This window comes from Myotis yumanensis, unplaced genomic scaffold (assembly GCF_028538775.1).
Source record: "Myotis yumanensis isolate MYYU_CA2020_CCGP unplaced genomic scaffold, mMyoYum1.0.hap1 SCAF_2, whole genome shotgun sequence".
Lineage (NCBI taxonomy): Eukaryota > Metazoa > Chordata > Mammalia > Chiroptera > Vespertilionidae > Myotis > Myotis yumanensis.
The window spans coordinates 158,443,219-158,462,689 of NW_027223753.1; the positions used below are offsets into that span (position 1 = coordinate 158,443,219).

The 19,471-nt window shown below is 41.2% G+C and overlaps 1 protein-coding gene and 1 long non-coding RNA gene across 8 annotated transcripts in view; one reads left to right on the top strand and one right to left on the bottom strand.

The window, feature by feature from the left end:
* STXBP5L (syntaxin binding protein 5L) overlaps window positions 1-19,471 on the top strand; it is a 221,634-nt gene that overhangs the window by 129,197 nt on the left and 72,966 nt on the right. For 5 of the 7 annotated variants that reach the window (XM_070406280.1, XM_070406286.1, XM_070406282.1 and 2 more), the window contains exons 19-20: window positions 6,883-7,034; window positions 11,010-11,081. In XM_070406280.1, coding sequence (XP_070262381.1) covers window positions 6,883-7,034; window positions 11,010-11,081 — 224 coding nt within the window. The remainder of the gene's footprint in view (window positions 1-6,882; window positions 7,035-11,009; window positions 11,082-19,471) is intronic. The other 2 variants (XM_070406283.1, XM_070406285.1) reach the window with 1 other exon arrangement.
* LOC139003884 (uncharacterized) overlaps window positions 1-19,471 on the bottom strand; it is a 101,889-nt gene that overhangs the window by 19,746 nt on the left and 62,672 nt on the right. The window lies entirely within an intron of this gene.

Consider the following 19,471-nt stretch of genomic DNA (forward strand, 5'->3'; position numbering starts at 1 on the left):
AAGCTCCTGACGGCTCTGAACTCCAGTTCCAGGCAAGTCTCTGGGGACTCAGACTCATACGGGGAGAAACTGGACTGTTTGGCATCGGGTGGAACTTGAGGGAGGCTTTCTCTCAGAGATGCTTGCAGCGATTACCGGGACACTGAGATACGGGGCCTCTTAGGGCAGGGCTGAGGATCAGCCATAGCTGTTTGCTCTGCCCTGTTGATTCCCTGAGACCCCGCCCCACCCAAGCTGTGTGCAGAGGCTTTTGCATATGAATGGCCTGGCCCTTTGCAATCTAAAATTACCTAACAAACTGCAGCTGGGTAAGAGAGACCCAGAACATCCAAAAGAAGTCCCAAGGCCCCACAGCAGCTTGCATTGCTTCACAGTTGGGCCTCATCTGGGCACCTCCAAACCCCAAACAAAGAAGAGGAATCTGCAGATCTCTCCATAGCTCCTGCTGGGGAGCCTCAGGCAGAAGCTAAATTAGCACCTCCTTAGAGATCCAAGAGCCAGTGTACCCAGTGGTCAGAGTAGAACCATCCAGATTACAACTCCTCAGATCCATAAGGGACACACTCAGGGGGCAGGACTCAGAGAGCACCAAAGCCCCACTGAAGCAAGTCTTGCCCCATAAGGGTGTCTCCAGCTCAGAAGTTCTCCCACAGCAGACACAGCTGATTCTCACAGCCAATTGGCCTGGAGGTCAATTCCTCCCAGTGATACCAAAAACAATCAAGGCTTAACTACAACAAGACTGTGCACAAAGCCCACAAAGGGGTGCACCAAGAGTGTCCACCTCAGGTAATTGGGGAGGCTGAGCCACTGGGCCCTATAGGACACCTAGCACAGAAAGCCACTCTGTCAGCACAGGGAAGCAGACAAAATGCGGAGACAAAGAAACAGGTCACAAATGACAGAAATGGAGGAAAGCAAACTACTGGATATAGAGTTCAAAACCACGGTTATAAGGTTTTTCAAGAATTTTCTAGAAACCACCAATCAATTTAGTGAGACTCTCGAGGATATGAAAAAGGACCAATTATAAATTAAGCATACACTGACTGAAATAAAGAATTTTATACAGAGATCCAACAGCAGACTGAAGGATCGCAAGAATCAAGTCAAAGTTTTGAAATACGAAGAAGCAAAAAACACCCAACTGGGAAAGCAAAAAGAAAAAAGACTCCAAAAATATGAAGATAGTATAAGGAGCCCCTGGAACAACTTCAAGCATACCAACATCCGAATTATGGGGGTGCCAGAAGAAGAGAGAGAGCAAGATATTGAAATCCTATTTGAAGATATAATGACAGAAAACTTCCCCTACCTGGTGAAAGAAATAGACTTACAGGTCCAGGAAGCGCAAAGAACCCCAAACAAAAGGAATCCAAAGAGGACCACACCAAGACACATCATAATTAAAATGCCAAGAGCAAAAGGCAAAGAGTGAATCTTAAAAGCAGCAAGAGAAAAACAGTCAGTTACCTACAAGGAAGTACCCATATGGCTGTCAGCGGATTTCTCAACAGAAACTATGCAGGCCAGAAGGGAGTGGCAAGAAATATTCAAAGTGATGAATAGCAGGAACCTGCAACCAAGATTACTCTACCCAGCAAAGCTATCATTCAGAATTGAAGATCAGATAAAGAGCTTCACAGATAAGAAAAAGCTAAAGGAGTTCATCACCACCAAACCAGTATTATATGAAATGCTGAAAGGTTTCCTTTAAGAAGAGGAGGAAGAAGAAAAAGGTAAAGATAAAAATTATGAACAACAAATACATATCTATCAACAAGTGAATCTAAAAATCAAGTGAATAAAAAATCTGATGAACAGAATATACTGGTGAATAGAATAGAATCAGGGGCATAGAAAGGGAGTGGACTGACAATTCTTGGGGGGAAAAGGGGGTGGGTGTGGGGGAAGTGACTGGACAAAAATCAAACACCTATGGATAAGGACAGTGAGGGGGGTGTAAGGGCAGAGGGTGGGGTTGGAAACGGGTAGAGGGGAGCTATGGGAGGAAAAAAGAGAAACAACTGTAATAATCTGAACAATAAAGATTTAATTAAAAAACTATTCTATTGTGTTGTCATTTTCATTTGTCTCTATGTATTTTTTTATTTATTCTTTGACCCAGCAGTTGTTCAATAGTATGTTGTTTAATTTCCACTTAGTTGTGGTTCTTCCTGTAGTTAATTTTTGTTTCCTACTGTTGTGGTGAGAAAATATGCTTGCTGTTATTTTAACATTCTTAAATTTTTTAAGGCTAGTTTTGTGCCCCAACATGAGAGAGATTTTTCTCCTGGGATTATGTAATCTCAGGCTTGAGAGGAACCAGAAGCGTTTTCAAAATGACCAGTTTCCTGGGCTTGCATTGGCTCCACCCTCCTAACCATGATCTTTTGCCTGACTGACAGGCCTCTATAGTCCAGCACCTCCCCCTGCACATGTTCTTATCTTCCCCCTCCCCCCCACACACAATCCAGTATCTGAGCGGGGAAGGGAGGGTGTTAATCTAGAGCAGTGGTCGGCAAACTCATTAGTCAACAGAGCCAAATATCAACAGTACAACGATTGAAACTTCTTTTGAGAGCCAAATTTTTTAAACTTAAACTATATAGGTAGGTACATTGTTATTGACTTAATTAGGGCACTCCTAAGGCTTAGGAAGAGCCACACTCAAGGGGCCAAAGAGCAGCATGTGGCTCACCAGCCGCAGTTTAGGGACCACGGTGCTAGATCTAGAGGGACAATGTTGTGATTCCCTAGAGTGTGAAGCTCTAGTTTCCTGGTGAAACAAACAGGCCTTTGCTTCCCAGCTGAGTGTGCTCAACAATGTCTGCTCTTTTGCTTCCTTTCCCATCAATAATTAGTTCACTCTGGTAACATTTTTAGCTGAGATGGGTCTTTTAAAGACAGTATATAGTTACATCTTGTTTTTTAATACATCCCACTACTACGTGCCTTTTGATTGGTGAATTCAGTCCATTTACATTTAGGGTGATTATTAATACATGAAGACTTATCACAGCCATCTTATCTCTTTTTTTTTTTTAAATTTCTGGTTGCTGTGTATCTCCACTGTTTGCTTTTTCCCTTGTGTTTTTGTCTGCTATTTTAGTCTGGTGGTAGTCTATCATTTTTTCCTCCATTTCTTTTATGTTATGTGTCTTTGTTCTAGATTTGTTTTGTTCTAAATTTGTTTTGTGGGTACCATTAGTTTTATGTAACAAAAAGTTTTATACACACAATACTCCTTTTTCATCTGAATGTACTTTATCTCCAGTCACCTGTGCAAATTCAGTCCTTTTCTCCTACTCCTTTTAGGTTTTTGTTATCACAAATTATCCCTTTTTGTGATGTGTATTCATTTCCAAATTGTAGAAGCTATAGTATTTTTTAAATGCTTTCACCCCCTTTAACCTTTATGTTATAATTGTTTAATACTCTATTCTGAAATAGAGTTGCAATTTCCTGCTTCCTGCTTTATCATACAGTTTTGTATTCTTTTGTTGTTTCAAGTAAAAAGAGCTCCTTTCTGTATTTCTTGTAATGCAGGTCTTGTGATGGTAAATTTTCTCAGCCTTTATTTCTCCTTCATATCTAAAGCATCATTTTGCTGGGTATTATTATTCTTGACTTTTGATTTCTCTCTTTAAATACTGACATATTTGATTTCATTTTTTCCTAGCTTGTAAGGTTTCTGCTAAAAAATTCAATGATTATCCACTGGGGTTTCCTTCATAGGTTACAGTCACGCCTCCTCACCCCCACGGTTGCCTTGAGAATTCTTTGTCATTAACTTTTGACAGTTATATATATCTTGGAGAAGGTCAGGTCTCTTTGAATTCAGGTAATTAGGTGTTCTGTGAGCTTCTTGGATTCAAGGTTCCAGCTTTTTCCAGTGGTTTAGGAAGTTCTCATCAATTATTTGTTTGAATAGGCTCTCTGTTCCCCTTTCCTTTGGTATACCCCTTCTTATATTGCTCTTTCTAATGGAGTCAATGCTGCACTATCTGAGGTGTCCCAGCTGCCTCCACCAGCCTCTGCCATAATGAGTGGGGAAAGAGGTGGGTTCACATGCTGCAGCTTTGTTTTTTCCACTGGGATTAGCTGCAGTGTGCATTGGCAGCTTGGCTGAAGTTTTCTGTCCCTCCAGCCCTCGCCAGGCTTCTGAGTGAGGGCCACAACTCAATACCTCCAATGCTACCTCATCACCTGGTGCCAGGTGAGTGATGGGAGACAGGTTTGTCTGTCTGCGTTGTTTTTTCTCTGGTAATGGCAGCTGCCAGATCTGTTAACCACAATGTGTACTAGCCACTCAGGCAGAATGCTGCCTCTGCCCCTCCCTGGGCTGCTGAGTGAGTGAGGGCTTCCCCCTGACCCTTCATTGCTACTGCATCAGCTGGGGCCATAGTGAATCCAGGACTGTGTCTGTGGCACCCAACTTTATCCTTCTCCCTGCTTACTTCAACACACCCACCTTTAGATGTCTCAGTGTGCGGATCTCTCAGATGTGTTTGTGTGTTGAGCATGGAATCATTTGTTGAATTATAGTTGCCCAACTTGTTGCTACTACCTCAAAGGGAGAAACCTAGAGGTCTTCTTACTCTGCCATAATGCTGACATCACTCCAGTATTTTTATTTTTAACTAGAGGCCCGGTGCACAAATTCGTGCATGGGTGGGGTCCAGCCAGCCTGCCCCAATGGGGGCCGATAGGGCTGGGCTGGCAGGGGGGAGGGGCCACGGGCGGTTGGCCGGCCGTGGCCCCTGCCCCCAATCGGGTGGGGGGGGGCGATCAGGGGTGGGGCCTGCTAGGGGGGGGTGGGGGCACCCACGATTGGGCCAGTTGGCTGGCCACAGTGCATGTCATAGCAACTGGTCGTTTGGGTCGCTTGGCTTTTATATATATAGATTTGCAGATAAAAAAATAATTATTTTGGTTAGTATCATACATTCTAGTTGCCTAATTTTTTTCCTGTCAGTATTACATTTGGGAACTCTATCACACTGTAAGCAGAAATAATTAACTATATTTATACTTTTTGTGTTAAAAGATATTAAGCTGCTATAATATGTAATATATATAATATTGCAATCAAGTCTAATTTGGTGTGGAAGTATATTAACAAATTTCTGATTTATTGTTCCTAAAGGTCCTGTGAATTAGATAAGCCTCATATTATAATTCTCATTATAAAGTAAATAAACAAGCTTGGCAAGATTCATTAATTGTTCTCAAAGTCAAATAACCTAGACAATGTTAAGATGGAATCTTTTGACTTTTATAACACTTTTTCCAAGTTTCCAAAACCTGTCTTACTAGAAGATGTAAAAAAACTCTGTGTGAAATAGCAAAACATCTAGTATCCTGGAACTTTTAATTTGTTGTGAGGAAGGCAGTGAGATGGAGTGGGAAGAACTAGATTCAGAGTAAGCAGATGACATGCTAACCAGATTCAATCTAAGCAATAAAACAACATGTAACTTATATAAAATGAGCAAAACAGCACCCATACATTTAGTGTATATTTAATGTAAGAAGCAACAAATACAGATTTATAATTGTTCAGCTAGAAAGCATGTTGTAAATTGAGAAAAAAGAAAAGTTATTGTATGCTAATGGTTGAAGTGATCAAAATGACTGCTTAGGACCGTGGTTGGCAAACTGCGGCTTTCGAGCCATATGCGGCTCTTTGGCCCCTTGAGTGTGGCTCTTCCTAAGCCTTAGGAGTACCCTAATTAAGTTAATAACAATGTACCTATATAGATAGTTTAAGTTTAAAAAATTTGGCTCTCAAAAGAAATTTCAATCATTGTACTGTTGATATTTGGCTCTGTTGACTAATGAGTTTGCCAACCACTGGCTTAGGAGAACAGTTTTAATTTCACAGGAAATTTATCAAATGGTCTTTGTCTATTAATAAACAGGACAAAATGAGGAGCAAAAGAAATGAGAAAATTTTAATTTTTGTAAATGAAAGTTATATCTACAAAGTGTGAAAACTTTAGAGATACGAATTTTATGTAGTATGTTGTGTTAAAATACAATTGTTTTTAAGAGATCAACCAGTGAACTTGTTTGCATAACCCAGTGGTTGGCAAACTGTGGCCCCTTGAGTGTGGCTCTTCCACAAAATACCACGTGCGGGTGCGCACGTACAGTGCGATTGAAACTTCGTGGCCACACTCAAGGGGCCAAAGAGCTGCATGTGGCTCGCGAACCGCAGTTTGCTGACCACTGGCATAACCCATGGACATAGGGCCTGGGGGGAGGGCTGAAAGAGGTTAATGGGGGAAAACAGAGGACCTATGTAATAACTTTCAACAATAAAGATTATATATATAGATATATATATGGACATATATGTATATATAATATAGATAGATAGATAGATAGATATATCTCCTTGGTTTAAAAAGAGAACTAATTTGGAATCTAATATTTTATTTCAAAAAGGCACCTAATTACATGCCTAAGCTATTGTAGCTTTTAAAAGTGTGACACTTCTTGACCTATTTCCCCATTGTGTACCAAAAAGATGTCACATCATTCTTCTGTAAAAATACAAGACAGAGTAGTTAAAGAGCTGATTGGGTAATCACTACTTACATGACAAAATGTGGGTACAGCTCATTCCTTTGTTTTGTCGTGGTCACTTATAAATTTACTTATAATAATATTGATCAATTCTATTTTTGTGTGGAAAATTATACAAGGTCAACCCATCCTTTGTCAAGGCATAATATCCTTCTGGACTGCTCCAGTCACTGCCCAACATCTCCAGCACGACAGCTTTACTTTCCAGTAATCTTATTTTTAATTCAAATGTAAAAATAATAATACTTGGTGTGATACATTCTAGTTGCATTTTTCTTTTTCTCTCAGAGTTGCATTTGGGAACTGCAATGGGTTGGCTGTGGTGGATTTTATACAGAAGACAGTACTGTTAAGCACCGGGACCATTGACCTATATAGATCAAGTGACTTATACCAACGACAACCACGGTCTCCTCGAAAAAACAAGCAGTTCATTGCAGGTAGGAGATAGAAAACAAGATGTTTACAAACTTGATTAAGTTCATCTGTTTTTCTTGCCTTTAGATTTCTTATCTTTCTTCTGTGATGCTGTTAAAATGCATGGCAACATAAAGTGAACATAATTTACGATACCATGTAAGTAAAATTAGACAGAAACATAGAATCTTTGAAAGGGTAAATGAGATATTTAAAGTTAGGAAGCATCTCAAGTTTCTTAGGTTGAAGTCCTAGAAAATAAGCTGTTCAATATGAAAATGATATGAAAATCAGGCTCTCTAGTTGAAAAAACTGGTTTCAATTGTTGTGTTAAAGAGGATAATTTTCTCCTAGTATATCTGGCCCCTTTAAAAATATAATTGTTAGTTAAAAGTAGTTATTTACTTCTTTTTTAAAATTAACTCCATATTTTAGCTGTTATTTTTCTTATTGGGGGATGACTTTCTAAGAGGTATTTTAACAAATGAAATAAACATTATTAATTAACATTTAAAATTCTACAAAAGATGACAGTTTTTTAACAGGATCAAAAAATATAAAAGAAAAATACACATGGTTAATTAGGATTTAAGCAAAATACTTTCTATATAATGCCAGATCATCCAAAGTTTTACTGAAATTTCAGTATATGTCCAAATAGTTGGCTTTGTAAACATTGTCAAACTTTTGTATATTTTCTGTCCACTGACATCATTCAGTTAAAAAATTAATTGGGCTAAAAGGCACACAGATGGAAATGTTTATCCTATATAATAATAGAGGGATATGCTAATTAACCTGGACACCTTAGCAGTCATGATCAGTCAGGCACTGAACTGCCCAGGAGCGGCCAGTGGAAGTGGCCACTGGCGGGGCGCTGCCCAGCCCTGAGGCCACCCAGCCAAGGTTGCGAACAGGCAAGCCACACCGCCTGGCCTGGGAGCGGCCCCCAGCAGCAGTGGCCACCTGTGGAGGTGTGAGCAGGCAGACTGCACCTGGCCCGGAGGCCACCTGGCTGAAAGAGTCACTGGAGACTTTGGTTAAATTCAATAGTTAAAATCACTATGCTCTGTGAGAGCTGACATCCTCAAACACTCAGGACCCTCAATCACACAAATTAATAGGAAATAATTGCATAATGCTTTGATCTAATTGTACACACTTTAGTATCGTTTACAAATTATTCTACATCCTTCAAGTAAATTCAGCAGCTGACTGAGGAGAGCCTGCGCTGAGGAGGCCCTGCTACCTTGAGTTTGTGGTTTCCAAGGAAACAGCCAGAAGGGATGATAAACCCTCAGCCTGTGCCTATCTAAGCAGCTGCAAGCGGAGGCTTGGTTTAAATCGAGCCTTTCCAGCAGTGCATGACCCCAACCTTCCCTGGATCAGGCAGGTTCCTGTGGAGTGCAATCTTCATGCAATACAAGCAATACAACGGGGGCCCCAGTTTCGTCCCTGGTGATCTCATGCGCGCTTTAGCTCGGGGCAGCCAGGAAGGAAGGGAAAAGGCATCATACGGGGCAGGTCGGGTGAGCAAGCAGAAGGAAACCATGTCTGGCGGACACTCCCCTGCCACCCCCTTCAACGTGTAAGAAGAATCAAATAAACCAATAACAAACACTTCCCCCCGCCCCCTCCACCCCGCGTCCCGGAGAGATCCAGAACTGAGGGGCATTCTGCCCAGGCATTGTGTACCTGCTTCCCACCCACTTTATCCAAATGGACAGGTTAGGGGGTTAAGGGGAGGAGGATGAGCCTCCCAGGAAAGGGATTCCCTGGAACCACACCCCCCCCCCCCCCCCCCCCCCCCGGACCTGACCTCTGGGAGCCCAGAGCCTGACCCCGCCCCCAGCAGATTTGCATATCCCAGACCCTCCGATACTTCCAGGCACTGGGCATTCCCATGTCTTCCCTACCTCCCAGCCACTGACCCTCAATGTCTCCTACCCCAGAAACACTCTGTTCTCCCCAACTTTTGGTTTTTATAGCCTAAATGCATGGTGGGTTTAGTTGCTTCTCCATGGATTTTATTTGATAAGAACCCAGCAAAGTCTCTTAGCAACTGAGCTGCTCAGACTTCATCAGGGACAACGAATGACACACCTTACTTGGCTTTGATAGCAAAGCAATCTTATTCTTTTATTTGTTTAAATAGATTTTTATTTATTTCAGAGAGGAAGGGAGAGGGAAAGAGATAGAAACATCAGTGATGAGAGGGAATCATTGGTCAGCTGCCTCCTGCACACGCCCTACTGGGGATCGAGCCCGCAACCCAGGCATGTGCCCTCGGCCGGAATCGAACCTGGGACCCTTCAATCCACAGGTTGAAGCTCTAGCCACTGAGCAAAACCAGCTAGGACAAGGAATCCTATTCTTAAAGACTTGATTTTTGTCATAAACAAGGGGATTTGAATCATATTAAACCAATATACATTTTTTAATGAAATGTCTCTTCATTTCTACTAATGCTATTCTACCTTAAAGCTTATGTTGTATAATCTATACTAATAAAAGGGAATATGGTAATTAGACCAGACGTCTTCCAGACATCCATCCGATATCCTTCCGCACAAAGCCACAGTGGTGGGGGCCGAGGCAGCAGCCGTTAGGGGCGACCAGGCCGGCAGGGGAGGGCAGTTAGGGGCAATCAGGCCGGCAGGCAGGTGAGCAGTTAGGAGTCAGCAGTCCCAGATTGCAAGAGTGATGTCCAACTGCCCGCATCAAATATCCCCCGAGGGGTCTTGGATTGGAGAGGGTGCAGCCGGGCTGAGGGACCTCCACCCCTACCATGCACGAATTTTGTGCATCGGGCCTCTAATAGTATTATATCAGTAGACAGAAAATATACAGTTTCTTTACATTTTAAATAGTTCTTTTAAAAATGTTTTAATCAATTGAAGACTATGGAAGGCTTTAATAAATATACTCATACAAGAATATTTTAAAATAAAAACAGTGCATGATGGTAGTTATGTTCTAAATTTAACATCTGAATGTGATACTGAAGACTGAAGTTTCCTTTTAGACTAATAAAAAAAGTACTTGACATACTGAATCTCTGTTTATTGTAAACCTCAATCCTCTTCAAAATGCAAGTTTGACCCTTTTCAGGAACCCAGAAATTCTCTTTTAGAACCTGGTTTTTGTTAGAAATCTCAACTTTTAACAATATTTTAGGAATGCTAGAAATTTCAAATTTAATAGGTTCTGTCTCAACCACTACTTGATTTTGAAAATAAGACAGAATAAGAGAAATTGTGTGTGCATGTATCATAAAATTCCCTCATGATTGGGAAAAAGGGGGTTGACTTTTGAAAGTTTATGAACTTAAGGGCAAAAAGAAGTTAGAAGATAGTAGGCACTGTTTGCATACTGAAAGCACCAATTCAATCAGAAAAGCTTTGGATTCTCTGGTAGTATCTAAGTTATTGCTTGATATACACAGTGGGATAACAAATAATACAACTGTTGCTTAATTTAATCTTGTTGAGCATTAACATTTATGATTAGATCTTACAATTTTGATGACTTTAAAATTAGGAAAAACTGTAATGAAGTCATAAATTTCATATTTAGTGTATAAAATGAGTACTCACTTTGTTATATAAATAAAATATTAAAGACTAAAGTCCCTAAGCTTTATTTTTAATGCAGAAAATTAAAGATAACCATTGTGATATTTATAAGGTAACATATTATTTGCAAACCAAATAAGTTTACTACATAAAGAACATAAGATAAATATCTTATAAAAATAGATGGCATATTTATTTAAATAAAATTACTACAGCATTCTCATCATACATCTATCACATTTTACTTTCTAATTGACTTATTTTTTTAATATCTTCTTTCTAATTTGATTACCTAAACTTGCTGCAATTTCTTCATCTTGGCTGTTCTAGATTCTGGTATGATATCACTTCCTTTCACTTTAGACTATTTCTCTCTCTTTCCCCTGCCTGCTGCTGATGCTGGTGTTCTGGCATGTTCCAAAGACAACTTTTGCATGCGTGGCCTGTCTAACTTTTATCCTGATTTAACGAAACGGATCCGTACTTCCTATCGGAGTAAGTTCTATTACAGTTAGGCAAATAGCATTTTAAGTCATAATGCTTGCATTAAATCCGTATATCTGTGCTCAGTAATGTGTTTTTTAAAACACATTCAGCATGCATGCAAATTTTTGTTTTGTTATGGAAGTGCAGCCTAATTATTTTAATAAAAATTATTTAAAAATTTCAAATAGTTATTGTCATGACCCAATTACTCATATCCATTGTTTTAGTGTTTATTTCAAACCATGCAGACCACATCCTATTTGTCCAAGTGTCACTTGTCTTTTGTTTTGAGCCATGGTGTTTTTATCAATAAAAAACCTGACATACCAGTATCAATAATAATTGAATACTTTCTTATTTTAGAAACCTTGTGCCTTTGACCATTTTATAAAATTATTCTAACCAAGGCCACAGTATTTCCTTTTTGTAAGTAATTAGATTTCTTAGAGATAGCTATGTATTCCTAATTTCTGATTGTTTAAAATAGAATACACAAACATTTCTATAGTGATTCATGTACCAAACACTGTGAAGTTGGTGAGTTAAGGTCACAAATAAAAGAGTCAGTACTATTATTTACCATGGTAACAAATGCAAATCTGAAGATGGTAGAGTAAGCAATTCTAAAAATTGATACAGAAAAAGAGGGGAGTGAGGGTATGCTTAGAGGTGCAAATGATACTAGTAATGTTATAGGTGAATATTTATTGACATAAGATGTTTAGGATAGTAAATCAATGTTATGTTTAAAAGCATGTTCCTTAACAATATATAAAAGATGGCTTCATTTGTATAAAATGTACAGACACATGTATGTTGTTTTAATTTTTAATTTCTTCAGACCTCACCAGCTTGTAGATACTAATGGAATCACATCCTATCTAATAAAAGAGAAACATGGTAATTAGCCGTACCTCCGCTACCCTTCCTATTGGCTAATCAGGGAGATATGCAAATTAACTGCCAACCAAGATGGCGGCCGGCAGCCAGGAAGCTTGAAGCGAACAGGGAGGCTTGCTTGCTTCAGTGACGGAGGAAGCCAAGCTTCCACGCCTGCCTTGCCGGCCTCTGAGCTGCACTCTAAGCAACATTGTAACAAATATAGAAGCTAAACCAAACCCCAGAAACCTGCTTTAGTCAGCCAGGCTTCAGCCAGCAGGACCGCAACATTGTTTCAAATACAGAAGGTAAACAAAGGCCAGAAACCTGCTTTCAGCAGCCGAGGCCTCAGAGGTAAAGCTGGCCCAGAATAAAAAAGAAAAAAGAAAAAAAGGAGCGGTTGGGAGCTTCAGTCACCCGCCAGCCTGAAAACGGCCCTCAGCCCCTCAGCCAGACTGGCCAGGCACCCCAGTGGGGACCCCTACCCAAATCCAGGACACCCTTCAGGGCAAACCAGCCAGCCCCGACCCATGCACCAGGCCTCTATTCTATATAGTAAAAGGGTAATATGCCTCCCGGCACCGGGATCAGTGGAGCAGCGAGGCCTCCCAGCACCGGGATCAGCGTGACAGGGGGCAGCGCCCAAACCCCCTGATCGCTCTGCGGCTCTGTGTGTGACAGGGGGCAGGGCCACAACCTCCCTATCCGCCCTGCTCTGTTCATGATAGGGGAAGGCGCCCCAACCCCCTGATCAGCCCTGCTCTGTGCCTGATAGGGGGGGAGCTCCCCAACCCCCTGATCGCCCTGCGGCTCTGTGTGTGACAGGGTGCGGTGCCCCCCCCCCCCCCACGGGCCCTGCTCTGTGTGTGACAGGGTAGAGCCATAACCTCCCCATCGGCCCTGCCCTGAGTGTGACAGTGGCGGCGCCCCAACCCCCTGATCGGCCCTGCTCTGTGGGTGATAGAGGGCGGCGCCCGAACCCCCTGATCCGCCCTGTTCTGTGTGTGACAGGGCGCAGTGCCCCAACTCCCCTATCGGCCCTACTCTGTGAGTGACAGGGGGGACCTCCTCAACACCCTGATGGGCCCTGCTCAGTGCGTGACAGGGGGGAGCTCCTCAACCCCCTGATGGGCCCTGCTCTGTGTGTGACGGGGTGTGGTGCCCCAACCCCCTGATTGGCCCTGCTCTGTGTGTGACAGGGGGCAACGCCCCAACCCCCTGATCGGCCCTGCTCTGTGCATGACAGGGGGTGGCGCCGCAACTTCCCTATCGACCCTGCCTTGAGTGTGACAGGGGGCGGTGCCCCAACCCCCCAATCGGCCGTACCCTGAGCGTGACTAGGGGTGGCATCGCAACCTCCCGATCCACCCTGCTCTGTGCATGACAGGGGGCAGTGCCCCAACTCCCCAATCGGCCCTGCTCTGAACCCGACCAGGGGCTGCACCTAGGGATTGGGCCTGCCCTCTGCCACCCGGACGCAGGCCTAAGCCAGCAGGTCATTATCTCCTGAGGGGTCCCAGACTGCAAGAGGGCACAGGATGGGCTGAGGGACCCCCCTCTCTCCCCCCGAGTGCACAAATTTTTGTGCACTGGGCCTCTAATCACTTATAAAAAACTAAACCTTTGTTGTTTCTTAAGCTAAAGGAAGTCTGTCTCTGTGAAATCCTTGAAATTTTTCTGGAAGCAAGAAATTATTTTTGCTAATAATTATTTTCTAGTTTTCTACTCTAGCAGAGCACCCCCTTTTGGGGTGCTTCTCACTGCCTCTGCTTCTGGTGTCTTGTGACTAGAATACTGATATCTATGTTCGCTTCTGTTGCTTTCTGTTATACCAATTCCTTTATTTAAATGCCTCCAGTATACAGGCTTGTATACAGTAGTATCTGAACCATTTAGTTGTATGTTTACTTACTTCATATCCTCTACACCCAGCACAAGTATGAGCTCAGTAAGTAAATGCTGAAAGTAGCAAGATAGAGAATGACAACAGGCTCTTTCTGCTCACCTGAAGAAGGGTCAGGGGATTTTCCAAATTTGACAAATGAGAGCAGAAATAGCTTCTGTAGTACTGGGTTCACTGGAATTTTGCAAAATAAATCAGAGTTTTTTTAAAACAAATTTTAAGGGGTGAAGACAGAAGTAAAATCAAGTTCTTACATGCCCTAAAGAGATCCTCCAAGTCTCCCTTAGTAGGCTTCATAGGGACTGAGACAAGCCCTGAGATTTGAAAGCATATTTCTTAAAATCTTCTCTTGATAATCCACATCATATATTTTGACAAGAGACTGATTCTTTAATGTATATCCTGGAATTGCTTTTAAAAATAAATTTTAAATTTAACTATTAGACATGGTTACATTTCTATAGTTTTATTTTATTATAATAGAGAGAGTGTACAGTCTTTCATGAATTGTTTCCTAGCTTTCAGAAAAGCATATCTTGATTACTTTCCCCTATTTGGGGAAACTTAACCCAGTTCTATTGAGTGTCTTTTATGTTCTGGGATTGTGCTTGGCAATTTGGGTGTTATATTATTTAATGGTCATTATAACCCTTTCAGGAAGATAGATATTTATTAGTAGGTTCCTTTACAGATGAGAAAATTTAAGTTAAAAGAGATTAAATTAATTTCTCATAGTTACACAGAATAAGTGAGAACAAACTAAGACCTGTCTAACACAAAAGTGACTTTATATCCTGTGTCTCTTCAAGTTTCAAAAACAATGTAAACAAATTTCATTATTCTATAATCAGAAACTACTTTTTTTTTAGTTTTCACCCACAATTGATAAAGTCACATATAAAATATGAAACAATTTAAAATCATTTTTTCCCAAGGAGAATGGACAAGATGTTATCAGAAATCCATTTTTACATTTTATTATGTCAATTTTGTTCTAAAAGTGATACCATATTCTGTTTTGAACCTTATATTTTTCATTTTGAGAAACATCTCAATTGCAATCTTTTCCTGGATTCTTTCACTGGTCACCTTGTAACATAGGTTAGGCTCCAAGGAGCCGACTTCCCTAAATCTTTATAAAGGAAACCTGTACTTTACAGATTATGATTTGTAGAAGCAATGAAATGCTTTAGAAAGAACAACAGATATAGGATCAAAATGTTTATATCCATTTCTGCCTTTTCTACTATTATCTGTTCATTACATTTTTTAAGCAAGTCATTTAATGGCTTTGAGATTTTTTTAAATTATAAAGTAAAAAGAATAATGCCTACTCCCCTTAGAGACTTTTAGAACTTTTTTTGGTTGATGTTTGTAAAAGGACTTCTATAAATATTAGACATTGTTACCATAATAGAAAATGAACCAAGCCACAAACAAGTTAAATATATGAAGATTTTGAAAAGTCTCAGGCCTGTATATATTTTCCTTCTTTCACTGAATGGTTTTTTTTTCAGTGTGTGGGGAAAGATAAAGAAATAATAACTAAAAAAAGAAGGAGTACCTCAAGGAAGAACCCATAAAAATGGTAACTTAAAAATTTTATTTATTCTGTAGATACACTGTAATAATCGAAAAAAAAAAAAAGGAGCAGTGCTATGAAAGAGGAAAATGAGTGTCAGGGAAGGAAGGCCTATCTGAGGGTGAAACATCTAAGTGATGGCGAACCTATGACACGCGTGTCAGAGGTGACACGCCAACTCATTTTTTGGTTGATTTTTCTTTATTAAATGGCATTTAAATATATAAAATAAATATCAAAAATATAAGTCTTTGTTTTACTATGGTTGCAAATATCAAAAAATTTCTATATGTGACACGGCACCAGAGTTAAGTTAGGGTTTTTCAAAATGCTGACACGCCAAGCTCAAAAGGTTCGCCATCACTGGTCTAAGTGATACTCTAAGAAATAAGAAGGTTTGGATTTCCACTTCAGACCAAGATAGAATACCAGGGACCAGATTTAATCTAGTGCCTGAAACAAACAAACAAACCAGACCTAACAGAACTTTTTTGTTGTTGTCTTTAAGACATAGGACAGCTTGCAATGAAAAACAGTCATCTCTAACAGATTAAAAAATGAAGCCTGCAACCACACCTGATTACTGCCTTAAGAGAGTTTCTAGATTACAGCAGAGGGAGGAGATCCAGGATAAAAGCAGTGAACTCCCTGAATTGAAGAGATGGGGATGAAAAAAACAGGAAAACCAAAGCAGCTGCAGTTCACAAGGAGGGGATTTCAGAGATCTACAGTTTCCCCCTCAAACAAAATATAGATTAACAGGTACATATGATGAAACTAACCAGGGACAGGTAAAGACCTGTGTCAACAAATATGAGGAAATAGTGTTCAACACTGAAACAAAGGCAACAGTGCCTATTCCTACCAGCCAGACTAGAAAAAATTATAATTCATATCCACTTCTAGTTAACATTATACTGGAGATTCTAGCCAATGTAGGCAGGCAAGAAAATATATTATTATTTATCTTAATAAATAAAAGATTGGAAAAGAAGTTAAAGTCTTTTTTCATAGACAACATAATCTATGAAGAAAATGTAATGAAGGATACAAAAAAAGCTATTAGGACTAATAAGTGAGTTTAAGCAAGTCATTTAATGAGCAGATAAGTGAGTTTATAACAAAATGTATGAATTTAAGGTCAGTAAATGAAAATCAATTTTATTTCATTCTACCCACAACAAAAGTCTGATACTTAAAATTTAAAATACCATTTATAATGGCATCAAAATAGAAAACACTTTGTCATAAATTAGACAACAGATGTGAAAGACCCATCCATACATTGAAAACCAGAAAGCATTGCTGAGAAATGTTTAAAAAGACCTAAAAAAATGAAGAATGCCATGTTTACGGTTCAAAGATGTCAGTTCTCTCCCAATTGATCTTTATGTCAATATAATCCCAATAAAAAAGGTTCAGACTTTTAATAGAAATTGAAAAACTGATTCTAAAGTCCATACAGAAATGTGAGGGATTCAGAATAGCTAAAACAGCTTTTAAAAAAGAACAGTGTTGGGACATGGGGCCAAGATGGTGGTGAAGGAGGACCTGAGCTCACCCCCTGCTAAGAACCATTGGATATTTGGAGCAATTTCTCCTGAGAGTAAACTGAGGGCCAATTGAACAGCTACTATACAACAAACAAGAGACCACATAAAGAAGGCTGGGAAACCATGAATGGTCTCTGGGAGCTGAGGGAACTCTCCAAGACCATAGGAACCAATAAGCACCATTATTTACATTTTCTCTGCATGTGGACAGCAGGCAGGAACTCCGTCCAGATTCCGGGCTGATTTGCAGGGCTGCTGCAGTGCATCTCCAGCAACCCCTCCTGGACTACCTCCAGCAGGAAAAGGAGGGTATTATAGTGCACACACATGGAGCCCTCCACTCTGAGATTGACCTAGCAGGTGTGGCAGGGGGCTGCTTTGTGCATCCACTGGGATGTGCACCCAAGATTCTTTCACCCGGAGACAGTGTGAAACTAGCAAAGTGCTCTAGTGCCCCCATGCGTGTAGGCTTGCCCCAAGAGAAGATGCAGAACTAGTAAAGTGCTATGGTGGACACACACAGGGCTGCCCAATCAAGAGTAAATATGGAACTAGAGGAGTGCTTCTGTGAGTGAATGCAGGGCTGCCCCGCTGGCAGATAATATGGAACTGGTGTAGCACTACTACACAAGCACATTGGACTGTCCTGCCTGGAGAAAGTGCAGAACCAGCAAAGTGCTATGATACATGCAGACAGGGCTACCCAACCAGTCCAAACTTGGGTAACAGACAATTAAAACAATAGTCTGCACACACACCAGTCAATACAACCCAGATCAGAAGAGCAAGGAACCGTGCACATGTCAGGCTGCCCTACCCAGAGTTCTTTCTGGCTTTAGGCAGCCAGAACAATGAGAAGTTACTACACATATGTGTACACCAGACCGCGCCACAGGAAGCTACTCCTTCTGGCCAGGTGGCACACCAGTCACCACACACACTGCCTTGATGACTAAAATCATCTGGTGCACAGTCTATACAGAGGCCACTTTTTCAACATTGATAGAGATAGCTATTTCATCCAAAACAAAGGAACAAACAGGAAGTCAAAAAATGGGAAGACTGAAGAATATGACACAAATGAAGGAATAAGAAAAAATCCTGGAGAAAAACCCTAATGAAACAGAGATAACTGATTTGCTTGATAAAGAATTCAAAGAACTCCCCATAAGGAATGCTCAACAAAATTGAAAATAGAAAGACTCAGGACTTCAAAAAAGAGAAAAATATAATAACCAATCAGATTGGAATAATACAATAGCTGAAATGAAAACTACATTAGAAGGAATCAAAAGCCAAGTATCCTATATAATAAAAGCCTGATATGCAAATTGACCAAACGGTGGAACAACCAGTCACTATAATGCGCACTGACCACCAGGAGGCAAATGCTCAATGCAGGAGCTGCCCCCAGCCTGCAGGCTCTGACCAGTGGTGGCGGCGGGGGGCAGGGATGGTGAGCGGGCAGCATCAGGCCAGCCAAGGCAGGTGCTAGTGGGGGCCCCCAGTCGTCCTGCTGGTTGCCCCACAGAGGGAGGCAACTGGCGGCGATGGTGGGGGAAAGGGCCGGTGAGCGGGCAGCACTAGGCCAGCCAAAGCAGGTGCCAGTGAGGCCCACCGATCACCCTGCAGAGGGAGGCAACTGGCAGCAGTGGTGGGGGGCAGGGCTGGCGAGGGGGTAACACCAGGCCAGCCAATGCAGGTGCTAGCAGTGGCCCCCCAATCACCCTGCCGGTCGCCCCACAGAGGGAGGTAACCAGTGGTGGGGGGCAAGGCTGGCGAGGGGGCAACACCAGGCCAGCCAATGTGGGTGCCAGCAGGGGGCCTCCTGATCACCCCACTGGTCACCCCTGATCACCGGCCAGGCCTAGGGACCCTACCTGTGCATGAATTTCATGCACCGGCCCTCTAGTTAATACAAAAGAATGGATTAGCAACCTGGAAAACAATGATGGAAATCATCCGGTTAGAACATTAACATGAAAATATAATTTTAAAAACAAAATAATCATCATTTTGGGAGCGATATCAAGCATTCTAACATTCATATGATAGAGATTTTAGAAGAAGAGTGAAAATGGGGGAGAAAGTATATTTGAAGATATAATGGATGATAACTTTTCTAATCTGGGGAAAGAAACAGACATTCAGCCCATGAAGCACAGACAGTTCCAAACAAATGAACTCAAAGAAGCCCACACGGACATTTTTTTTAAATGGCAAAAGTTAAGGATATAGAAAGAATCTTGAAGGCAGCAAGAAGGAAACAACTCACATACAAGGGAAACCCTATAAGGCTAACAGCTGATTTCTCACCAGCAATTTTACAACCCAGAAAAAGTGGCAGGAAACATTTAAAGTGCTGAAAGAAAGGAACCTACAACCTAGAATACACTACCCAACAAGGTTATCAAAAACTAAAGGAGTTCACAACTAAACTGGCTTTACAAGAAATGATAAAGGTTCTTCTTTATGCAGAAAA